We start from the raw sequence: 21,742 nt of genomic DNA on the forward strand, positions 1-21,742 counted from the left end.
TTCAACAGGAGTATTCATAGGCAACCATACAATCCTTCAGAATCTATTTCAAAAATCCACTAATATTAATTCTAATAAACAAAACCAGTGTACACACTGTCTTCGAACAAAGACATCAGTCAGTGCTAGAACTCAAACATTCTAAAAAATACCACCAAGAAAAATAGAAAGTGAGAACAGAGGAGACAGTAAAAGCGAGAGCGGAGAAAACAGTAAAGACAAACCAAACGACAGCAGAGAGCAAAAAGGTAGAAAAAGGTCATCTAATTCCTTACAGGTAGCATACTTTGCTCCTGAGGCGTACGAGGCTGGAGACGCCATTACTCAAACAAATTTAATATAATATATATCCTTCTCTTCTTCACCATCACTCTCCTTCCTTCCTTCACTATCCTTCCTTCCTTCACAATCCTTCCTTCACTATCCTTCCTTCCTTCACTATCCTTCCTTCCTTCACAATCCTTCCCTCCTTCCTTCCTTCACAATCCTTCCTTCCTTCACAATCCTTCCCTCCTTCCTTCACAATATGTTCGATATGTTTGATATGTCTGATATGTCGGTATTTCAACATAAAAATGTTGTTCACCATGTTTCGATCCTTGAAACAAATTAACCGTCAAGCGCATAACTCACGCCCCAAGCACACAGCTTGCAACAAAACCACACTAACACCCATACATACAACCACAAGTGTTAGTAATCACATCACATCACCATGTAGCATAATCAAACATACTACACATGTCCGTCATAATATCAAATCAACACAACATAATCTAACACACTCTTCCAGGGATGATCCACTCCCCAACTCTGTCTCTTTGCACGGTGTGCAAACAGTCTTTCACAAACGTCCGAAGAAATGTTAATCACTGAAGTCCTTCTTCTGTGGACTAACAGAGTAAAAAGAAATGTTAATCACTGTAATCCTTTCTTCCACGGATTAACAAACTAAAAGGCAATGTTGACAACAAAGCCGCATCCGTCGACGTCACGCCCGGACTCCCTCCAACTTCTCACACGCCTGTCTCCTCAACACCAGGCCCGCGTCCGGATTGCATGCCTTCTATCCTCTCCCTGTGCGACGGGGTCCCCTAACCTACTCTATTCCTAGCCCTAACAGTAACACCCCTACCCACCCTGCTCGCAGCGCCAAATGTAACCGAGTGCCAATTTACTTTACTCTTTCTTACCGAGCCCAAACACTCAAGCAAACGACACAAGTTATATTAACCAGGTTCTTTTATTCCATACGATGAAATGGGGAATGTGTGGGATAACGGGGGTTTACTTTCTAAATTCAAAACTTTCAATGTATAGGACTAAAAAACTCAAAAAAACAACAACGCTCTCAACTCTTCACTCTAAAACTACATTCTAAATTCTCCCTCTAAAGCTACCCTTTAAAATCACACTAAATCCTTCCCCCAAACTACACTCTACTCTAAATTCTCACTCTCAACTTTAATCCAAAAAAACACAATGAAACTCTAATCTAAAACAAACGAAATCTAAAAAAACAACCTAAAAACAATTCTTCAAAAAAAACCAAATCTACAAAAACTCTAACAAAACCTGACCAAAATCCCTCCACTAAAACTAACTGCTCTTCACTAACAAAACCTAATCTACGAAAACAAATCTACGCCCCACTAAAAAAGAAAAGACCCTCTAGAAAGAAAAGACCTGTCTAAAAAGAACCCCGTCGCACGCTCCGACATCCTGCAAACCACAGAATGCACGCCGTAAGCATACATAAACAAATCAACAATTTCAAATACCACAAACTAACTCGTTGAACAACAAAACATCATTCCTACCAAATAACATGCCTACAATACCGTTCTCTCAAACAACGGTTTTCTAAAGCATTCAACAAACAAGTCTTCCCAAACATTCCACTCACGAAACAGTCTTCATGAATATTCAAATAAATCCTTTCCCCAAGCAGCATACTATTCTTCTCACTGCTTACCCATTTACAGAAAGAAAATTGTATTAACCTACCAGCAAAAGAATTCTCACATCCCGAAAAGATGTCAGCCCGTGACAGACATGTCACACAACGGCATCAAGGAAACACGCACAAAATACACGTCTTCTTCCCTCAAAGATTCCAATCAAAAAACACAGTTTTAGCGTCCACATCCTGCGCGCCGGTGTCACAAGACCAACACATTCAACTCGAGGGGTGTCGGGCAGCCCCACCCTCCCCAGCCAGTGTCTAACGTCACCTTCAACCATTCAAATTTACATCGCGGCGGAGGGAAAAAGGGAGATGGAATAAAGCCACCTGTCAATTGTTTCTTGTTCACAAAAACATTAATCACAAAATTTACTCCAGAGGCTTGTACCAAAAAAGCAATCGTTTTACCTATGCAAATTTTAGAATCGGCTCTGCCACGAGACCAATTCAATAGAACCGAATCACAGTCTCGGAAACCTTAATGGATCCCCGATAGTACAGGTTTGAATCCTCGATAGCATAGAGGTACCACGAGTTCACACGGATGCACAAAAGTGCATGTGTACCGTAACTGTCGTTCCCAAGCTCACACTAGGTTTGTTTCAAAATATTTATGGATGCAGAAGAAAAAAACGAACACGATTTCAATGTATCCATTTTGCGACTGTTATTGCAGTTTCGCTTTAAAGCAGTATTTTGATGAACAAAATAATAAAACAATTGTTATAAGCTTTTAAGCTGAAAATTTGTTGAAACAACAACATTGATCAAAATGTTAATAACATTTGACTGAAAAAAATTAGGTCGTAACAGTGCCGCCTGCACTTTTTTCAAAAGCTGGAATGCGATTATTAAAGACGTTTATCGAAATAATGTAAATACAGCTTGCAAAGCGACATACAAATTGTAGTCAATCTGTCGATGCGAAACTTAATCTAGCACTAAAAAAAAATGTCAGGTCGTACAGCGATTCGGAAAGAAATGTGTGTGTGTGTGTGTGTGTGTGGGGGGGATAAGCCGGCCTCCCCTCTCAGTATCAGACATACCCATAACGAGTGGGGCTAGGCTTGCTTAGCCGAAGTTTGAGACGAGTCGCGTTGATCTTTAATTTTGAGCACATTTTGAGAGTACACATGATATATCATATTTGTATAGTTTTGGATACAGGAAATGATTGAGATTACAATAACATTATTTTTGAATTTGTTGTTAACATTTTAACTTATAATGAGAATATAATTTGACGTGACATAAGAGAATATAATTTGACGTGCCGTCATTCCATTCTTTCCATACCATCCCGAAGAAGGCAGTAACATGCCGAAATATTGATTTAAACTTACTTAACCTGGTTACTGGTGTGTTTTCTTTTTATCATAATGAGAATGTATACTTCTTCTTCTTCTTCTTCTTCTTCTGCGTTCGTGGGATAACATTTTTTTAGCACGAGTGGATTTGTGTATGACCGTTTTTACCCTTCCATTTAGGCAGCCATACGCCGTTTTCGGAGGAAGCATCCTTAGTATGTTCGTGTTTCTATTACCCACCGAACTCTGACATGGATTACAGGATCTTTTCTGTGCGCACTTGGTCTTGTGCTTGCGTGTTCACACGAAGGGGGATAAGGCACTAGCAGGTCTGCACATAAGTTTACCTGAAAGATCGGAAAATCTCCACCTTAACCCACCAGGCGCGGCCAGGATTCGAACCCACGATCTTTCGCTTTTGAAGCCGGCGTCTTACCACCAAGCCATTGCGCCCGTCGAATGTATACAATTTATTTAACAAGTGTAACCTTCTCAGTTGAAATGCAATGCTATTTTCGAAGAGCAAACTGGGGGTCTAAGATAACTTCATCATATTTTCAGTCAATATGATTGGAACAGGAAGTTACCACAGTGTTTCAAGTTATCGAATAACATAGAGGCATTTGAATTCGGAAAAAATAAAGATTATGCCAAGAATGCATCGACCCTTGAGATGTGATCTATTTTAGCAGGAAAAAAGAATGTTAAATTGGCTTTTATCGTTAGACTAAACAAATATAGCAAGCGAACCAAACGCATGAAGAAACAGAGTGAACACACACACCGACTTGAGTGAACACACACACAAACAAACATATACACAAAGCAAATCCACAAACATACACAAATCTTTCAATCAGTCAAACCATCAGTCAAATCAATCATCCAATCAATCAAACTGTGAACAAAACAGAGAGGTTGGTGTCTTTTTGTCGATGAGGATATTAGTGACATCTCCAATGTGCAGGTCAGTAAATAAGCCTACGATTCGTTTATTATCCTTCAAGCGACGGATGTGACTTGGTGTGCCTGAAGAAAATACAAATGTACCTTCTACCTCATTTTTAAAGCGAGAAAAAAAAAGTACATTCGGGATTCGATGAGGGCTGAATAGATGTGGAGGGGCGCTAAGTGAAGATCAATTATTGCTTCATGTATGTCCGTCTGTCTTTCTGTTTGTCGGTCTGTCTACGTATCTATATCTTTGCATATGTCTGTCTATCCTTTTTTGTCTGTTTGTCTCGCACGCTCCCTCTCTCTCTCTCTACTCAATGTGTGTATGTGAGTGTGAGTGTGTGTGTGTGTGTGTGTGTGTGTGTGTGTGTGTGTGTGTGTGTGTGTGTGTGTGTGTGTGTGTGCGTGGTATGCCCGTGTCTGTCTTCCTGACTGCCTATCTATCTGATAATATTATCCACCTTTAAATACGAAACCGGACATGGCGTTTGTGCTATCGTTTGTAATTAGCTTCATTTGCAGAACGAATATACACTTTCACTCAATACAGGTGCTGATTTCAACTTCTCCAACAATGGAGATACCATTCACGCTAAAGAAGGACAAGTCCTGGAAATTATCTTTTCATTCATCGACTGCACAGGAGACAAAAAGAAGATAAAGTCAATTTCCATCGAAAAGCAGTCCACCGACCTGAAAACGACCACACTCTGCCAGTTTCTACACGGCAACAATGGCGAGTGTAACGATGGTTCGAATGACGAGTGTCTGTGTCCAGCTGCTCGAGATCATTTATATACATTCATCAAAAAGATCGATCGATCTTACAATGGAACGTGGAAGTGGTCAGTTGATCCACCCTTGGCCGAAGATCATATCATTAATGTAATGGTCGAATGTAAGTACCTGTACAGCACGTGGACTGTACAATCAATCAATCAATTAAACAATCAATCAAACAAACAATGCATCAATACATCAAGCAAGCAAACAAAAAAGCAAGCAGTTATCCGTCAATAATAAACCAAGGTAAAAAAAAAAAAAAGAAGAGGAAATAAACCAATAATTCAACCAGCAGCACGCCAATCAATCTCTGGAATAGTATTATTTTATTATTACGTTAATCTTACGTTACATTCAACTGATTCGGCAAACCCGTACTGACACTCCATCTCTGATTTAACAACCAGCTTTGCTAACCCTATAATGCAAACCTACCTGTTCTGTATCGCTTCCCGTTCATTCAATGATCACTTTGAAACCAGAAACGAAATTATATGCCCTGTCGACAAAAGCATAGGGGCAATGGGGAAAGGGGGGGGGGGGGGGGGTCTTGGATGTGTGCCAAATTTCACTCTTCGACTGCCACGATGCATTTCAGGCACGTACTGTGCCACAAGGAAGAACTTAAATAATTTGAAAGGGAAACAACCGGTGTATATTGCATTTGCAGCAAAATGCTTGCCTCTCCTGGAGAACATTTTCTCCGTTTTAGTAATAATTACCCAACTTTCGATGTTTTGATTTTGTATTCATTGTGTATTCATCTTTTAACTAAATGTTTCCGGCAGTCAAGGACTTGTAGATAAAACACAAATTCCTGCGTTTCATTGTTGCAGACCCGCCACAAGTTGAAGACGTGTTCTTCGCAACGGGCGTGGTGACGCAAAACTCTTCAGTGGATGTTATTTGCAACTTTACACGAGGCTACCCAGAGAGTGACGCAGAACCACGACTATATTATTATGATAAGAATGGTGACGAAATGCAGAACATTACTCGGCCTGATGACGGTCACATCAAGAACACTTTGCCGCCAGTGCAATGCGATGATCTCGGGTTGACAGTCACGTGCACATTCGACGGACAAGGGAAAGGAAAAACTGCAACGCTGCTAGTACAGTGTAAGTGTTTGCTGGTAATTGTCACAAAATTCACACCGCACATGTTGACAACGGTAGGTGGACAGCTGAGCAAACCAAACCGACAGACTGGCAGACGAAAACACGCGCACACACAATCACAACCCAAACAAAACAGACTGACATACACAAATGCATGCACTCACAAACACACACACGCACTCACTAATAAAAACATGTAGGTTTGGAGAAATAATAACACACACTAATTCTTCTTTTCTACAGAAGTCTTCTTTGACTTCGCTCTAAATGTGTGTTTTGTCTTTACCAGTAAATATTGTGTGTGTGTGTGTGTGTGATCAGATATGTAACTTTAAACATCAGGACAACAATACGCCATCTTGTTCCATTGGTTTAGCATTGAGGAAATTAAGAGTACAATAGGGCAAAGGTTTGCTGCGATACCAAGGTTTTACTGAAATGTATGGGTTTAGTTCCATGTAGGCTGCGGACACTACTGTATTGCAGTGCTCGTTTGTATCTTTGAGAGAAGTACAAATAGACAAGCTGAGAACAACAATACATTCTGCACAATATTGTGTTTTTAAATATGTTATATATAGGTTACACACTCCGAGTTCTGAATATCTTGCATATTTTCCCGAGAGTCGACTTTCAAGTTTTACCGAGCCTTTGGCGAGCACTCTGCGAACACGCGCAAAACAGGTCAGATCGAGGCTCGGTAACCATGGATTTAATCAATCAATCAATATGAAGCTTATATAGCGCGTATTCCGTGGGTACAGTTCTAAGCGCTTGTCGAAGAGTTGTCAACACAGGACTAACAAAGAAACTAACATCTTCAGACGGACACGAACCCTATCACACACTAGCAAACCCTGGTAAACAAACAACTGTTTAACAACAATGTACACATCAATAGCTAGGTCCAAACAAAATAATATTAAGCACAAAGAAAACACCTCTCACAGAGCACAGCACAAGAATGTCTTTTGGGGCACAACACATCACGTCGAGCATGAAAGTCGCAGCCAGCTACGGGAAGAACTGAGTCTTCAACCTACTCTTGAACGCGTCAAGAGAGGGGCTCTGGCGAAGCTCAAGCGGCAGGGAGTTCCAGACGGAGGGGCCCGCGGAGGGAAATGCACGCTGACCAGCAGATGCCAGTTTCGAGCGAGGGATGTGGAGGCGGAGAGGGTCAGCAGCAGAACGAAGGGGACGGTCGGAGGGCTGGGTGTACAGGTCCAGGGAGGATTGAAGGTACTCGGGAGCAGAGTCGTTGAGACACTTGTAGACCAGAGTGGACAGTTTGTAGGAGATTCGGGTGTTGACAGGGAGCCAGTGCAAGGAGCGAAGTAGGGGGGTGATGTGGTCTCGCTTCGTCTTCCTCAATTACGCGCGGCCGCATATTCACCTCTTCAGATAACAGAGACAAAGAGGCGGGTATTGGGATAAGTAACACTAATCTAACTTTTGTTCCATACAGGCAAACCGGAGTTTACACAACATGAAACCCAACCAACGACACTCGCACGTGGAACAAATGCGATCCTTTCTTTTCCGTTTCGAGCGCCTTCTGATTCAGACTTGAGATGCCAGATCATGAAACTAACATCACATGAGTCAACTATTTCCACAGGACGAGACACAACAAATATCGACGCTGAGAATATACACCACTGCAAAGAGTGAGTGCTGTTACATGTGAAATGTGTCTATTTTCGAAGGCCCGTGTCAGTGTGTGTGTGTGTGTGTGTGTGTGTGTGTGTGTGTGTGTGTGTGTGTGTGTGTGTGTGTCTGTGTGTGTGTGTGTGTGTGTGTTTGTTTGTGTGTGAGTGTGTGTGTGTGTATGTGTGTACATGTGCTTATATCGTCTCCAAGTCTGTCTGTTCGTGTGCTTTTATTAAGGGTTGGATTCCTGAAATGTACAAACACAAAACAACTTGAACCTACTTTTTACATTTAGTCAAGTTTTGACTAAATGTATTAACGTAGAGGGGGGAATCGAGACGAGGGTCATATGGTGTATGTGTGTCTGTGTGTGTGTGTGTAGAGCGATTCAGTCTAAACTACTGGACCGATCTTTATGAAATTTGACATGAGAGTTCCTGGGTATGAAATCCCCGAACGTTTTTTTCATTTTTTTGATAAATGTCTTTGATGACGTCATATCCGGCTTTTCGTGAAAGTTGAGGCCCTTATTTTTCAACCAAATTGGTTAAAATTTTGGTCAAGTAATCTTCGACAAAGCCCGGACTTCGGTATTGCATTTCAGCTGGGTGGCTTAAAAATTAATTAATGACTTTGGTCATTAAAAATCTGAAAATAGTAAAAAAAAAAAAAAGTTTTATAAAACGATCCAAATTTACGTTCATCTTATTTTCCATCATTTGCTGATTCCAAAAACATATAAATATGTTATATTTGGATTAAAAACAAGCTCTGAAAATTAAAAATATAAAAACTATTATCAAAATTAAATTGTCCAAATCAATTTAAAAACACTTTCATCTTATTCCTTGTCGGTTCCTGATTCCAAAAACATATAGATATGCTATGTTTGGATTAAAAACACGCTCAGAAAGTTAAAACGAAGAGAGGTACAGAAAAGCGTGCTATCCTTCTCAGCGCAACTACTACCCCGCTCTTCTTGTCAATTTCACTGCCTTTGCCGTGAGCGGTGGACTGACGATGCTACGAGTATACGGTCTTGCTGCGTTGCATTGCGTTCAGTTTCATTCTGTGAGTTCGACAGCTACTTGACTAAATGTTGTATTTTCGCCTTACGCGACTTGTTGATTCTCCAGGAAAGTGACTGGCACGCCTCCAAATCTGACGTTTGAATTGACTTTTGAATCAACGGTAACGAATCATTCTGAGGAAAAATGGCAGCTTACCTTGCGAAACAGCTACGGAGAAGACCATGTGCAGTTTATTGTTTTACACAGTGAAGGTAACGGATGTTGGTTTTAGTTATTTCTCTGTGGTATTTTTGACTATTTGTTAGTGGTGCCATTATTTTACTTTTTGTGTGTGTAGTTTGCTATGGTAAATATAAGGTTACGGTTTTTACATTGTTATTACATTGTCATTGGTTGTACTATTTTAGTAAGACAAAACTGTATGTGTTCATTTGTGTGTATGTGTGAGTGTGTGTGTCTGTGTGTGTGTGTGTGTGTGTGTGTGTGTGTGTGTGTGTGTGTGTGCGCGCGCGTGCGTGCGTACGTGTATGTGTGTGTGTGTGTCTGTGTGTGTGTGTGTGTGTGTGTGTGTGTGTGTGCGTGTATATGTGTGCGTGCGTGCGTGTATGTGTGTGTGTATCTGTGTGTGTGTGCGTGTATGTGGTGCCATTATTTTACTTTTTGTGTGTGTAGTTTGCTATGGTAAATATAAGGTTACGGTTTTTACATTGTTATTACATTGTCATTGGTTGTACTATTTTAGAAAGACAAAAATGTATGTGTTCATTTGTGTGTATGTGTGAGTGTGTGTGTCTGTGTGTTTGTGTGTGCGTGTATGTGTGTGCGTGCGTGCGTTGATGCGTGTGCGTGTGTGTGTGCGTGTGTGTGTGTGTGTGTTTGTCTTCTTCACTTAGTCATGCTCTCTCTCTCACACACACACTCTCCCTCCCTCCCTCTCTCTCTCTCTCTCTCTCTCTCTCTCTCTCTCTCTGATCGCGAGAGAGATACACACACACACACACACACACACACACACACACACACACATATATATATATACACACACACACACACACATAGGCAAACAGGCAGACAGGCAGACAGACAGACAGACACACCGACACACAGACAGACATACATACACACCGACATATAGAGATACAGACATATAGAGATACAGAGACACATTAACAGCTGATGTGTTTTCAGCGTAGCAATAGGGTCCGATATTTAGACGAGACAAGTATAATGCCGACGAGTCGAAGACGAGTCGCATTATACTTGTTCGAGTCTAAATATCGGACCCTATTGCTACGCTGAAAACACAATAGCGATTATATAGCTGTTCTGACCTTGATTTGTTGTTCCAAACTTACAAAATGACAGTTTTTTGCGTCGATGCGTTGATCTCAGGTTTTGATAGCAGACGCCGTTTCTTATGCGCATTAGTTTTGCGCAGGCGCCACACTGACTTTGGAAAAAAAAATCGATTTGACAACACAGCTGTTAAACAGCTTTTTATTAGTTCATTCGAATACAACAAAAAGAAGTTTGAGGTTTTTTTAAAATTTTGAACAAGACTACTTATGAAGAAGACCAAAACACAACATAAACGGAAAACTAGAAACAACTGAAAAACTAGGATGCAACAAGGGGAGGAGAAGAGAACAGCTATTTGCGTGCAGACGGCAGCGAAGTTTTCAGTTTGGGTGAATGGCATTTATACTTGTCTCGTCACGAAGCGAATTTTTCAACCTCAGTTATAAACGACTACATGAATCTATGTCTCTGATGAATGTTAGTGCCATGGGTTGTACATCAATACTTCAGAGGGGAAGTGGGGTATTTAGTGTGGAGTTACGAGATAAGAAAAGCCGAATGCGAAAGTTTGTGTCAGTCGGCAACTGACACAGGCACACAAAAACAGCTGTTCCGTTTTACTCACCTGTTTGTACTACATCTTTCGACTTTGTGCATTTTGTGGTGTTTAGGGACAGAAAATAATTGATTTAGTCTTGTTCATCGGGAAGTTAGCAGAAAAGGGTATGCTATCGACATTTGTAAAGCTGAAAAACATTCCCGAGAAGAATTTCAAGTTGTCAGTGTATGCTGTTGTCGATTAAAACATCGTGTGGTACAGATGGGTAAACCGGAACCATGCGTCTTTGTTATTGCCAATATGCTTTTGGATATTGGCAAAAAGTGGCCGACTTCCGTAGCATTATGCTTTGGTTTAAACATAAGTTTATTTTAACAAAGGTTACAATCATGACATGTATACAAAGTTCACAGAAACAGCAACAAGCTAGAAGCTTATAGTGGTGTTCCTGCATGACATTACAACATAAGGCGGTAACGGGTGAAAAATTTGTCTCAATAAACCAAATCTATTAATAACGTAATGAACGTTGCATAATGATTATAAAGAAAGACAGTAAAGGAAGGAAGGAGGGAAAGAAGATGAATAAAAGAAGAGGGATGGGTAGGAGATGTGCAGAAGTTTAAGTTGTTGTCCGGCTTGTAGAGCATTTATTCTGACTTACCCAAAGCGGCCTGAACGTTCAATGAACGAGTGTACGGTGGAAAAAATGTTCCTGTTCAAATCTAAAGAATACTGTCTGTCTCCGTTTAAAAGATGGGGGAGGTGAATTGTGTGATTAGGGAGGGTATGCATTATGCTTTGATGATCGGAAGAAACCATCCAATCACAGCCCCCGAATTCCCCCACGTGTCCATCAGAATAGCTATATACAAATATATAAATAGAAGAGCACACAGTTTATCTGACCACATTATGTTTTTTTCTCATTTAAGCTGAAACCGCCCTAGAAGTGACCAGTCAGCGCAGTGCGAGAAATACCGCAGTGGGCGTATCATGTGTGTTGGTACTGGGTGTCGTTATCGCAATCTTTGTTTTTTGTCGAGTCCGAAAGACAGCGACAGGTATAGCACTTCGCATTTGCCCATACCATTTGTCGTTTCGATTGTATTTGAGTCCGTCTGTCTGTCTGTCCCTGTGTCTGAATGTCGGCCTGTCCGCCTGTCTGTCGTTTTCTCTGTATCTCGGTCTTTTTGCCTGTCTGTCTCTCTTTGTCTGACGATATGTCTCTCCCTCTCTCGTTCTCTTTTATTTTATTTCTAATTAGCGTGCTTCAGTTTCAAATTTAATTTGTTAAGTTTGTAGGCTGCTTTTGTTTGTTCTTAAAATTGTTATTATCTGATGCGTTACCTGCATGTTACCTAGCTCAATGCGTTTATACTTTGATCTTAGTTGATTGGATCGACTGAGGACTACGTTTTTCTGCAGTAATTAAAGGCACAGTAAGCCTCCCGTAAACCATCACAGATACTGTCAGGCTTTTACACACAGTACAAACACCCTTTCATTTAAACACTCACCGCTTGAGAACATCCTAGGTGCCCTCCGTAAAGAGCGAGCAATTTTCAAAGAATTTATGTTTGCGTGGTTTATCTTACCCCTGAGCCATCGTGAACCCGTGTGATCCAGTTTCCATTTTGCACAATGCAGTCGTCAGTGTGTAATTTGAATGCGGCTCGCTGTGAGTTTATCTGCAATAGCACGTTATTATGTACCGCTGACTATGCACGAAACAAACGGCTGTGGTTCACAAGAACTCTAGCGATGGCTTTTGACTGCTCAGAGGAACTGGTGACGTCATAAACCGTCGTCTGCTACGAGAACCACGACCTTGCGTGACCCTGCTTCCGGGCTTTTCTTTTTTCAAACTTTCAAAACTTCGAATTGTACTGATCTTGTCTTGATGAAAAACAAATTCTTTTATGATTTAAGAATGTTTGTGTAACAAGCTGTCAATTTCTTATTTAGATTTTAAAAGTTAGGTCTAGCACCAAAACGCACCACGGTCCGATTGTCTGACAGACAATCCGCAAAATTAATTCTTTGAAAATTGCGCGCTCTTTACGTAGGGCACCTAGGATGTTCCCGTTTGGTGAGCGTTCAAATGGAAGGGTGTTTGTACTGTGTGTAAAAGCCTGACAGTATCTGTGATGGTTTACGGGAGACTTACTGTGCCTTTAAGCTGTTTTCTCTCTAATAATGTTTAACCGTATTATTTTCAGATCTCAAAAAAAGGTAATATTGAACCGTTTTGTACCCTCTCTCTCTTTCTCCCTCCTTCCCTCCCTCTCTCTCTCTCTCTCTCTCTCTCTCTCTCTCTCTCAGGTACACATTTGTTTGATATTTACAAACTAGTATAAACAAATCTGTACTTGTTATCAAAATTAAGGCATTACGCAGATTCTGCAGCACTCAAAATGTTCTATTACGCCCACATAATGCCTCATATAAACTTCGCATCGACACTTTGGGATAACTGCAGTGATGTTCATTTAAAAAGACTCAATTCCCTGCATCGCCGAGCTGCAAAACTTATTCTGCATGATTTGAATAGGTCCGCTCATGAATGTCCTCCCCTTGAAAGATCAGTTGACGTTAAACAAGGCTTTGTTCATGTATAACATTCCAACTGACGACTGTCTTAAATATTTGCAATCACATTTCAAACATGCCACAAAAAGATATGGGTCCCAGAAAATCATCCCTCCTATACCTCGCATAGACCTCTACAAATCGAGCTTAGCCTTCTTGGGAGCCTTTCTCTGGAACTCCTTCCCCCAACAGATAAGATATGCAACGTCAGTGAAAATGTTCAAGAGACAGTCACATTCATACATCATTCGTGAATGACATGTCTTGTTCGATTGTTATCTTTTAAAATATTTTGTATTAGTATTAACAGATGTGTAGCTGATATGAGCAACTTTATTCCCAAATGAAAGGTATAACTATGTCAATGTAATTTTGTCATTTTTGACTTCTCCTTATGTAATCCCTTAAATGCACATTGTGTTGCATTCCATACAATGTATTTCTGTATTCTACATGATTGATGTTTTTTGTGTTTTTTTTTATGTGCGTCTGTCTTTATGTGTTGTATAAAGGACAGGTTCGAAGAATAGGCTTGGCCTGAAACCTTTATCCTTTTGTAATACAGTTCTGAGTCTGAGTCTCTCTCTCACTCTCTCTCTCTCTCTCTTTCACTCTTTCTCTCTCTCTCTCACTCTCTCTCTGTCTCTCTCTTTGTAACTGTGGGAAGGTCGGGTGTAAGGACAAGGATATATAGCACAGGCAGAGGAGCATACAATTAAGACACCAAAGACAGAGGTTGCTTTAACTTATCTTAACTTATCTTTTATTGAAGCAAAATGTAACTAAAAATAACCACTCAGGTAGCTTATCTAAATCAGAAATGTTCCAAAACAGTTTAGCTAAGTCTGGTAGCAACCAGAGACAATGCTATCTATAAGTTATAATTTAGAAACAATGAACAGAACTCTAATACAAGAAATAGCAATGCTTACATCTAACCAGAAATAGCAATTATGAATTCTGATATCTACCAGTACCAGAATCAGCTAGAAACAATAACAGAACCAGAAAATATGTATTCAGTGTAAAACCAGAAACAATATGTATTTCTGGTGCAAACCAGAAAGCAGTATGATTAAAAAGGCAATATTATTCTGGTAGCAACCAGAAAGCAGACAAAAAGGTTGTTATTCTGGTAGCAACCAGAAATATAAACTCTGAATATGAAACCAGAAAACAGTGTAAAGAAGAAGGCAAGATTCTCCTCAGTGAGCACACTTGAAACATAAACACAAAACTGCTGCTGACGCTAGTCGCGAAACACAAGAGCACGAATTCAAAACCACAAGTCGACCGATTACAAACGTCGCGCCAAACTACACGCTAGACCGGTTCACGACAACCCAATAGGAGCACCGCACAGCTCACTATCACAAATCGCATTGTCTGCTCTACTGTAATGCTCGCTCTTTTAAACACAGTGGTCACTTCCGATTTCCTGTGGCGATAAGCCAATAGGGAGGCTACCCTGTGTAAGCCAACGGGGGGTGGTGTACTTAAAATGCCTGCCCAATGAAAGGGATCGTTAAAGATGCAGAGAGCCCTGTGTCACACACCGGAAATATTACGAGCAGTTACACTAGCTAAAGGGAGAAGAGGGCCCTGTCTGCATCACACACCGGATAAGGCTCATTAGATTACAAGCAGTGTCAAAGCTGATACATAATACTAGCTAAAGGGTGCCGGGAAAGTTATGGGATCTTACCACCTAAATTAGAAATGAATCCGGTCAAGAGTCTACCCTACGATAGTAAACACACAATAAAGTACAATGCACAAAGACAACCAGGTATTATTTAGTCACTCCTTAGGCACTGATGGTTAGAGGTTACTCCGCTGCTTCTCACCATTTTAAGTTAGGGATTTCCTAGCACAAAGGGCATTATTTAAATGTAAACCCAATGTGACTAGCACACACACACAGGGGGAATAGCTATAGACAGGGGAGGCAACTGGGTCGGGCAGGAGATAATACACACAAAGAGACGGGGTACGCCACTTGGCTACATAACACACAGACACAGACACACACCCACCCACTCACCCAACCCACACACACACCATAATTTGAACAATTTTGATCATATTTTGTTTGGCATGTTACATTCATTTGCATATTCCGGCAGATAGCAAGGCAGGCAGCCAAACAGACATACACACAAACAGACAGACAGACATATGTATACGGCGTTTTTTCTCTGTTTTTAGGTTTGCACGTACACAGCAAGGTAGGTTCATATTTTTTTCGATTACATACTTTATCTCGTTGCATGCATTTATGGTAACATTTTACACTTTGTTGCAAGAAACAGGCTATGAGGGCATATACTAGCAAGTGATCTCTTATTATTTGTTGTGTCTTTTCGTTCAAGTACGATATCAGTAACAACGATAACAAATGTAAGGTTCTCATGAACAGAGTGAAATAACGAGTTACAGAAATGAAAGAGACGCTGCTTATGGTGTTGTGTGTAATCTATCCAGTAGTTTTTGTTGTTGTAAATGCTGCTGCTGCTGCTGCTGCTGATGATGATGATGATGATGATGCTGATGACACTGCTGCTGCTGATAATGATGATGATGATGATGATGATGATGATGATGATGATGATGTTGTTGCTGCTGCTGCTGATGGTGATGATGACGATGACGATGACGATGCCAACGACGACGACGACGATGATGACGACGATGATGATGATGATGATGATGATGATGATGATGAACGACGGTGCAGACGACAACGAAGACGATGACGATGTTGCAGATGATGTTGATGAATATTTCCAGGCGCGGTTCCCAGTAGCTTCTATCGCGGGTCCAACGTGAGTTTGATGATCAACAATGAGATGTACGAGGACTCAGAAGACCAGCTCAACATAGTGCCGTCAGCAGGCGTGCAGGTTGACAGAGTGCAACATCACCCGGATGACAGTTCTGGCCATGTTCCTTTGGCTTTGCATTGCCACGCTCCACCTCCTCCGTTAAGCATGGTGTTGGCTGAGGGTGCTGGTTGCATGGTGTTGGCGGAAGGTGCTGGTTGCATGGACCTTTCTTCGAGTGGAGGTGAGTGCAATCCCGACATCATGTTGGGCGGGGATATAGCTCAGTTGGTAGCGCGCTGGATTTGTATTCAGTTGGCCGCTGTCAGCGTGAGTTCGATCCCAGGTTCGGCGGAAATTTATTTCACAGAGTCAACTTTGTGTGCAGACTCTCTTCGGTGTCCGAACCTCCCCCCGTGTACACTACATTGGGTGTGCACGTTAAAGATCCCACGATTGACAAAAGGGTCGTTCCTGGCAAAATTGCTTAGGCACAGTTAATAATTGTCTACCTATACCCGTGTGACTTGGAATAATAGGCCGTGAAAGGTAAATATGCGCCGAAATGGCTGCAATCTACTGGCCGTATAAAATTTCATCTCACACGGCATCACTGCAGAGCGCCTAGAACTGTACCCACGGAATATGCGCGATATAAGACTCATTGATTGATTGATTGATTGATCATGTAAAACAAAAAGCAACAGCTAAGCAAATGGACTGTATGCCGTTAGAGTTAATCTTTAATATTGTTTTCTATTTGTTTCCTGTTCGTTTTTTTGTTGTTGTTGTGATTTGTCCCCATCAGCTTTAGCAGATTTGTCGGAAAATAACTTCTGATATGAAGCACTGATGTACGTAACATGCCGTGTCTATACCAGTTTATTGCTTTTCCTTTTTCCACTTAGTACAAAAACAGTTACATTGAAATCAAAAGAAAGTCAAGTAAAAGTACGGATTTCATTTATTTTTGGATGCTGGATATTTAGTTGAGTTATGATTTTCAGCTAAAGTACACTATACATCCATGTTATTTAGATGAAACGGATGGAGCCTGTGCCGATACGGATGCCGATGGAATGCCCATTGTTGATGAACAAGAACACAGGAGTGAAGAGGGAGGAGCGGGTATACATTTTGGTGGAAATGGAAACCTTGATGTTCCTGCAAATGAAGTCAGGAGGAAGAAGCAGGAACAACAAAAGCGCTATGTGAAAGGTTTGTATGGCCATTTCCTTTTTGCTTTCTCGTCGTTCTATTTAAAAACGCAGGTATAATTCCCCGTTCTCTTCTTTTCTTCTACTGCAACATAATGAAATTGTTCATTTCAAGAATGCATTATAATGTTATGCTACCTGTGCGTTTGGGTGCGGGTTTTTCTAACAAGGAAGTTTACGTTAAAAAAAAATCGTGCAGTTAGTAAGACCATTCATTTCTCTATTGTATGATACGAACAAAGTGTGATTCTACGTATGGTAGCCGAAAATAGAGCGCAGCCCTCAGAAAATCACGAAAATCGAACTTACTCCAAAAAACAACAATACACGATGCAAAAAAGCAACGGAGAAAAGCAATACACACCATAGTTGACATTGCAACACAAAAAAAACAGAACGCGGCAAAACATGCAAGCACGTAAACAAACAAACAGACTAACACAACAAACACACAAACAAACACCATTTCTCATGCCACTTGAATACAGTAATTCCCGTTAATTTGCAGAGACAGAATTTCAAGGGGAAGAAAATGGTGACGACAATGAACAAAAATGTGACGACAAACAAACTGAACCGGAAGAAAACAGCGCCGAAGACGGTCAACGGTCTTCTGCGGAAGTCAGGAGACAGAAGAGACTGCAACATCGAAGAATTGCGAATGGTAAGCTTGTTAGACACTGTATGTTTTCCTCGCATAATTTAGGCTCATTGGGTGTTTGATGCAATGCATTTGCATTATTCTTATTGTATTTGTTCCTTACATTAGACTACGACGACAACAACGACGACGAGGAAGATAAAGAAGAAGGAGAACAGGAAGGAGAATTAGATGAACAAGAAGATCATGATGATAATGATAAGGCTGTTACTGAGGGTTCTGTTGTTTCTTTTTCCTCCGTTGCAGATTGAATTTACTGAAAGAGTAGGGAAAGTGGCCGAGTGGTAACGCACTTGCGCTCGGAAGCGAGAGGTTGCGTGTTCAGGCCTGGGTCAGGCCGCATTTTTATCCCCCTTTCCTAACCTAGGTGGTGGGTTCAAGTGCTAGTCTTTCGGATGAGACGAAAAACCGAGGTCCCGTGTACACTACATTGGGGTGTGCACGTTAAAGATCCCACGATTGACAAAAGGGTCTTTCCTGGCAAAATTGTATAGACATATATAAAAAATGTCCACCAAATACCCGTGTGACTTGGAATAATAGGCCGTGAAAAGTATATACTCGCCTAACACGCTTGAGATTTACTGGCCGATGTGAATGCGTGATATATTGTGTAAAAATTCCATCTCACACGGCATATTGTAAACGCCATGAGCCTCCCCTCTGGGAGGGTATGTGCGTAGAAATACTCACTAATAAATAAATAATAAATAAAGTAGACATTCTCAAAATATAAAATATGATATCTGCCTTGCCTTCTTGTCAAACAGGTTCGTGGCTATAAAGAAAAACAAAACATAAAATAAATGATCTCGGCGTTTGTCATCCTCGGTATAAACAGTACTGTTCTTGTTATTCATTGTCATATTCTATTTTTAGACCGACGCTATATGATAGAAATACGTATTCAAACTTAACATTGTGCAATCAATAGATTGCCGAAGATGCCCTTTACGTCCTCCTCGGCTAGAATGGTAACATCGCAGCTGGGATTTAACAATTTTAATCACTTAAATACAATCATACAAAACAGTCTCTCCTGTTTTTCCGCCAGCTGTACACATTAAGTTGAAACATCTTAAACTATAGCCACAATGACTTGTACCCGTGTTCAAGACAGTATAATTTTGTGTTGTTGTTTTCTGTTTTGTATTGCAGAAAGAGAAGAGGAGTGCGCTACGTTGAAAGACGAGACCGTCTCCAAGGATTGTCTTTACGTACCTGCTACTGAAGTAAGGAGAAAAAGGCGACAGCAACAAACTCTGAAACACGGTGAGTGGCATCTACCTAATATATTTATGATATCAAAAGTTTAAAAAGGCAATATATTGTTTGCCTGACCTCGGAGGTTATTACTTACTTACTTACTGCCGGTTATGCCGGTTGGCATTTATGAATGTTGTAACAGAGAAGGAGAAATGCTATTACGATTAACAATAAGGGTGGCACTTCTAGTGAGAGAAGTAGACACACTGAACAGATCGAAAGCGTTTCTTATTTTACGTACACTTTGGATGTATTCGCATACTTAGATGAAACAAATACGCTTTACGAAAAATGAATTTTAGCGAAATGAAAAGGTACCAACTTTCAACATTAACAAGAAGCAGTCAAAAACGTTTCGTATGATTTAGAAAACAACTTTTTCTGTTTATTCGTTGTTGAGTTTTTGGCAGAGAGAGAGAGAGGGAGAGAGAGAGAGAGAGAGAGAGAGAGAGAGAGAGAGAGAGAGAGAGAGAGAGAGAGAGAGAGAGAGAGAGAGAGAGAGAGAGAGAGAGAGAGAGAGAGAGAGAGAGAGAGAGAGAGAGAGAGATATACATAATGCGAGGGAGCGAGAAAGTGAGAGCGAGAAAGAGAGAGAATGCAAGAAAGAGAGAAAGGGAGAGAGAGAGAAAGAGGGAGATAACATGTGATTTCGGTGTGTGAGTGTGTGTGTGTGTGTGTGCGTGTGTGTGTGTGTGTGTGTGTGTGTGTGTGTCTGTCTGTCTGTGTGTGTGTGTGTGTCTGTGTGTGTCTGTGTGTGTGAGAGTGTGTATGTGTGTGTGTGTGTGTGCATGTACACCGAGTTTGTGTGTGTGTGTGTGTGTGTGTGTGTGTGTGTGTGTGTGTACTTGTCTGTCTGTCTTTTTTCTATCTGTCTGCAAGTTTGTCTGTCTCTCTGTCTCTCTGTTTGCTAGCTTGCCTGTCTGTTTGTCTGTCAAACGGAAGTCATTTATATTTTATATTATGAATCTTTATATAACACAGACGTGAACCCAAAGGACTGGTATGCACCTGTGGCTGATTTGGAAGGAAAGGATACAGAACAAACGCTGCGAACAAAAGAATGTGACAACTCTTCATCTTTTTAACCAGCATGCATATACTGTTTGTAGGCAATTCCAGTCCAGACTGATCTGGATTGTATTGGTAGATGCAGCAGAACTTGTAGATTTGTTTGCTTTTTCGTCAAATATACGTATTGACAGACAAGCGATGCTAAAAGAGAGCGGCCGAGAGAGAGAATGGTTGTAAATGCATTGAAATGTATCACAACGATTTAAAATGCAACGTCTTATAGGTCCATGTATGTAAACTGCATGCTTAAACATACAGTAAAGCAGGCAGCTTGATATAACATGATATTGTTATTCTGATAGACACGTGGGAGAATTGGGGGGTTGTGATTGAATAGGATGACACAGCCCTATTCCGATCATAGGTCCATATCCCACAGGAAGTTGCTGAATATCCTGTTTATATTCGCAGTAACAAAGACGCATGTTTCCGATTTCTTTTGGGAGTAATATGAAGTGCACGCATACCTGGCCAGGTTTGCTTCTGTGACTGATCGACAGACGATGCAATTTGCACATTTTTGTTTTCGTACCGTACATGAAATACATTCTGTGTAAATTCCAGTTCTTTAACAGGCAAGACACCTTGCAAAGTTGAAGTAGCTGCATTCTAGCAGACGGTCTAGCCAATGTTTAGCACATTAGCCTATATCAGCAAACTCTCCTTTCCCTATGCAACGTCCATTGTATGCAATGTTGAAAGGAAGTTACCGGTCTGAAACATTTAGTCGTTGACTTTATTCTGAAACAATTCTTGATCTCTTAGTATCAACAGATTTGCTACAGTCATCATTTGTGTGAATGTACATTGTGTATGTGATGTTGTATTGGTTTAATTTGTATATTTGTTAAATGTATATTGTTGCTGTAATGAAGAATAATTGATTTTTGTCCTAAGTGTTCATCAGGTGCATGATGTTTTTACTTGTTTACTGATCTGTTGATTGTTATGTTTGGAAGGCGCTTAGAAGTATGTTTGGATTTTGTGCAATATAAATACCCGTATTACTATTACGTTTATCAGGATATATCAGATCTTCAAAAGCACGCTCTTGTAGAAAGGCAAATGTATCAAAAGTAATGGTGTATGAGAACAGATGTTAAAATCTGAAGAATTTTACAATGCATTCCATGTTTCTTCTTAGTCTTTTTCTTCTGTTTCTATTACTTGCAAAACGTTTCCTCGGACGTAGTGCGGGGATGCGCAAGTCGTTATGGACTTCGCTGCTTGTTATTTACTGGAAGTATACAATTGCCGCAACATGATAATAGAGATGCTACTTCAGGAAGGGAAATCCTGTTTTGTTGTCTGATTTGCATTTAAGTTTTGCATTTTGTTCAGAAGCTCATACAAACTACTTAAGTGATTTGTCATGCATTATTTATGTCAGTCAACATTTCCAAATTCTTAGCACTAGTAAAAGGAGCAAAGAACAAGATATCT

At 40.6% G+C, this 21,742-nt stretch overlaps 1 protein-coding gene and 2 long non-coding RNA genes across 3 annotated transcripts in view; 2 read left to right on the plus strand and 1 right to left on the minus strand.

The window, feature by feature from the left end:
- LOC138973551 (uncharacterized) overlaps window positions 1-21,742 on the minus strand; it is a 495,333-nt gene that overhangs the window by 227,316 nt on the left and 246,275 nt on the right. The gene's annotated exons all lie outside the window — the stretch shown is intronic.
- Window positions 4,912-7,791, plus strand: LOC138972314 (uncharacterized). Its single transcript, XR_011457550.1, has 3 exons — window positions 4,912-5,125; window positions 5,847-6,131; window positions 7,597-7,791. It is a non-coding gene; the product is annotated as an uncharacterized lncRNA (long non-coding RNA).
- Window positions 15,360-21,731, plus strand: LOC138973529 (uncharacterized). The gene is made up of 6 exons (XM_070346248.1): window positions 15,360-15,490; window positions 16,053-16,328; window positions 17,123-17,302; window positions 17,810-17,965; window positions 19,121-19,234; window positions 20,210-21,731. The coding sequence occupies exons 2-6, from the start codon at window positions 16,097-16,099 to the stop codon at window positions 20,311-20,313; spliced, it is 786 nt and encodes a 261-aa protein (XP_070202349.1). The 5' UTR covers window positions 15,360-15,490; window positions 16,053-16,096; the 3' UTR covers window positions 20,314-21,731.

Source organism: Littorina saxatilis, linkage group LG8 (genome assembly GCF_037325665.1).
Source record: "Littorina saxatilis isolate snail1 linkage group LG8, US_GU_Lsax_2.0, whole genome shotgun sequence".
NCBI classification, from domain to species: Eukaryota; Metazoa; Mollusca; class Gastropoda; order Littorinimorpha; family Littorinidae; genus Littorina; species Littorina saxatilis.

Excerpts from the sequence above, each read along its gene's own strand:
- LOC138973529 (XM_070346248.1), top strand. The coding sequence starts at position 16,097 with ATGATCAACAATGAGATGTACGAGGACTCAGAAGACCAGCTCAACATA. Across the intron at positions 17,303-17,809 it reads ACAAAAGCGCTATGTGAAAG|AGACAGAATTTCAAGGGGAA; the intron begins GTTTGTATGGCC and ends GTTAATTTGCAG. Across the intron at positions 17,966-19,120 it reads ACATCGAAGAATTGCGAATG|AAAGAGAAGAGGAGTGCGCT; the intron begins GTAAGCTTGTTA and ends TTTGTATTGCAG.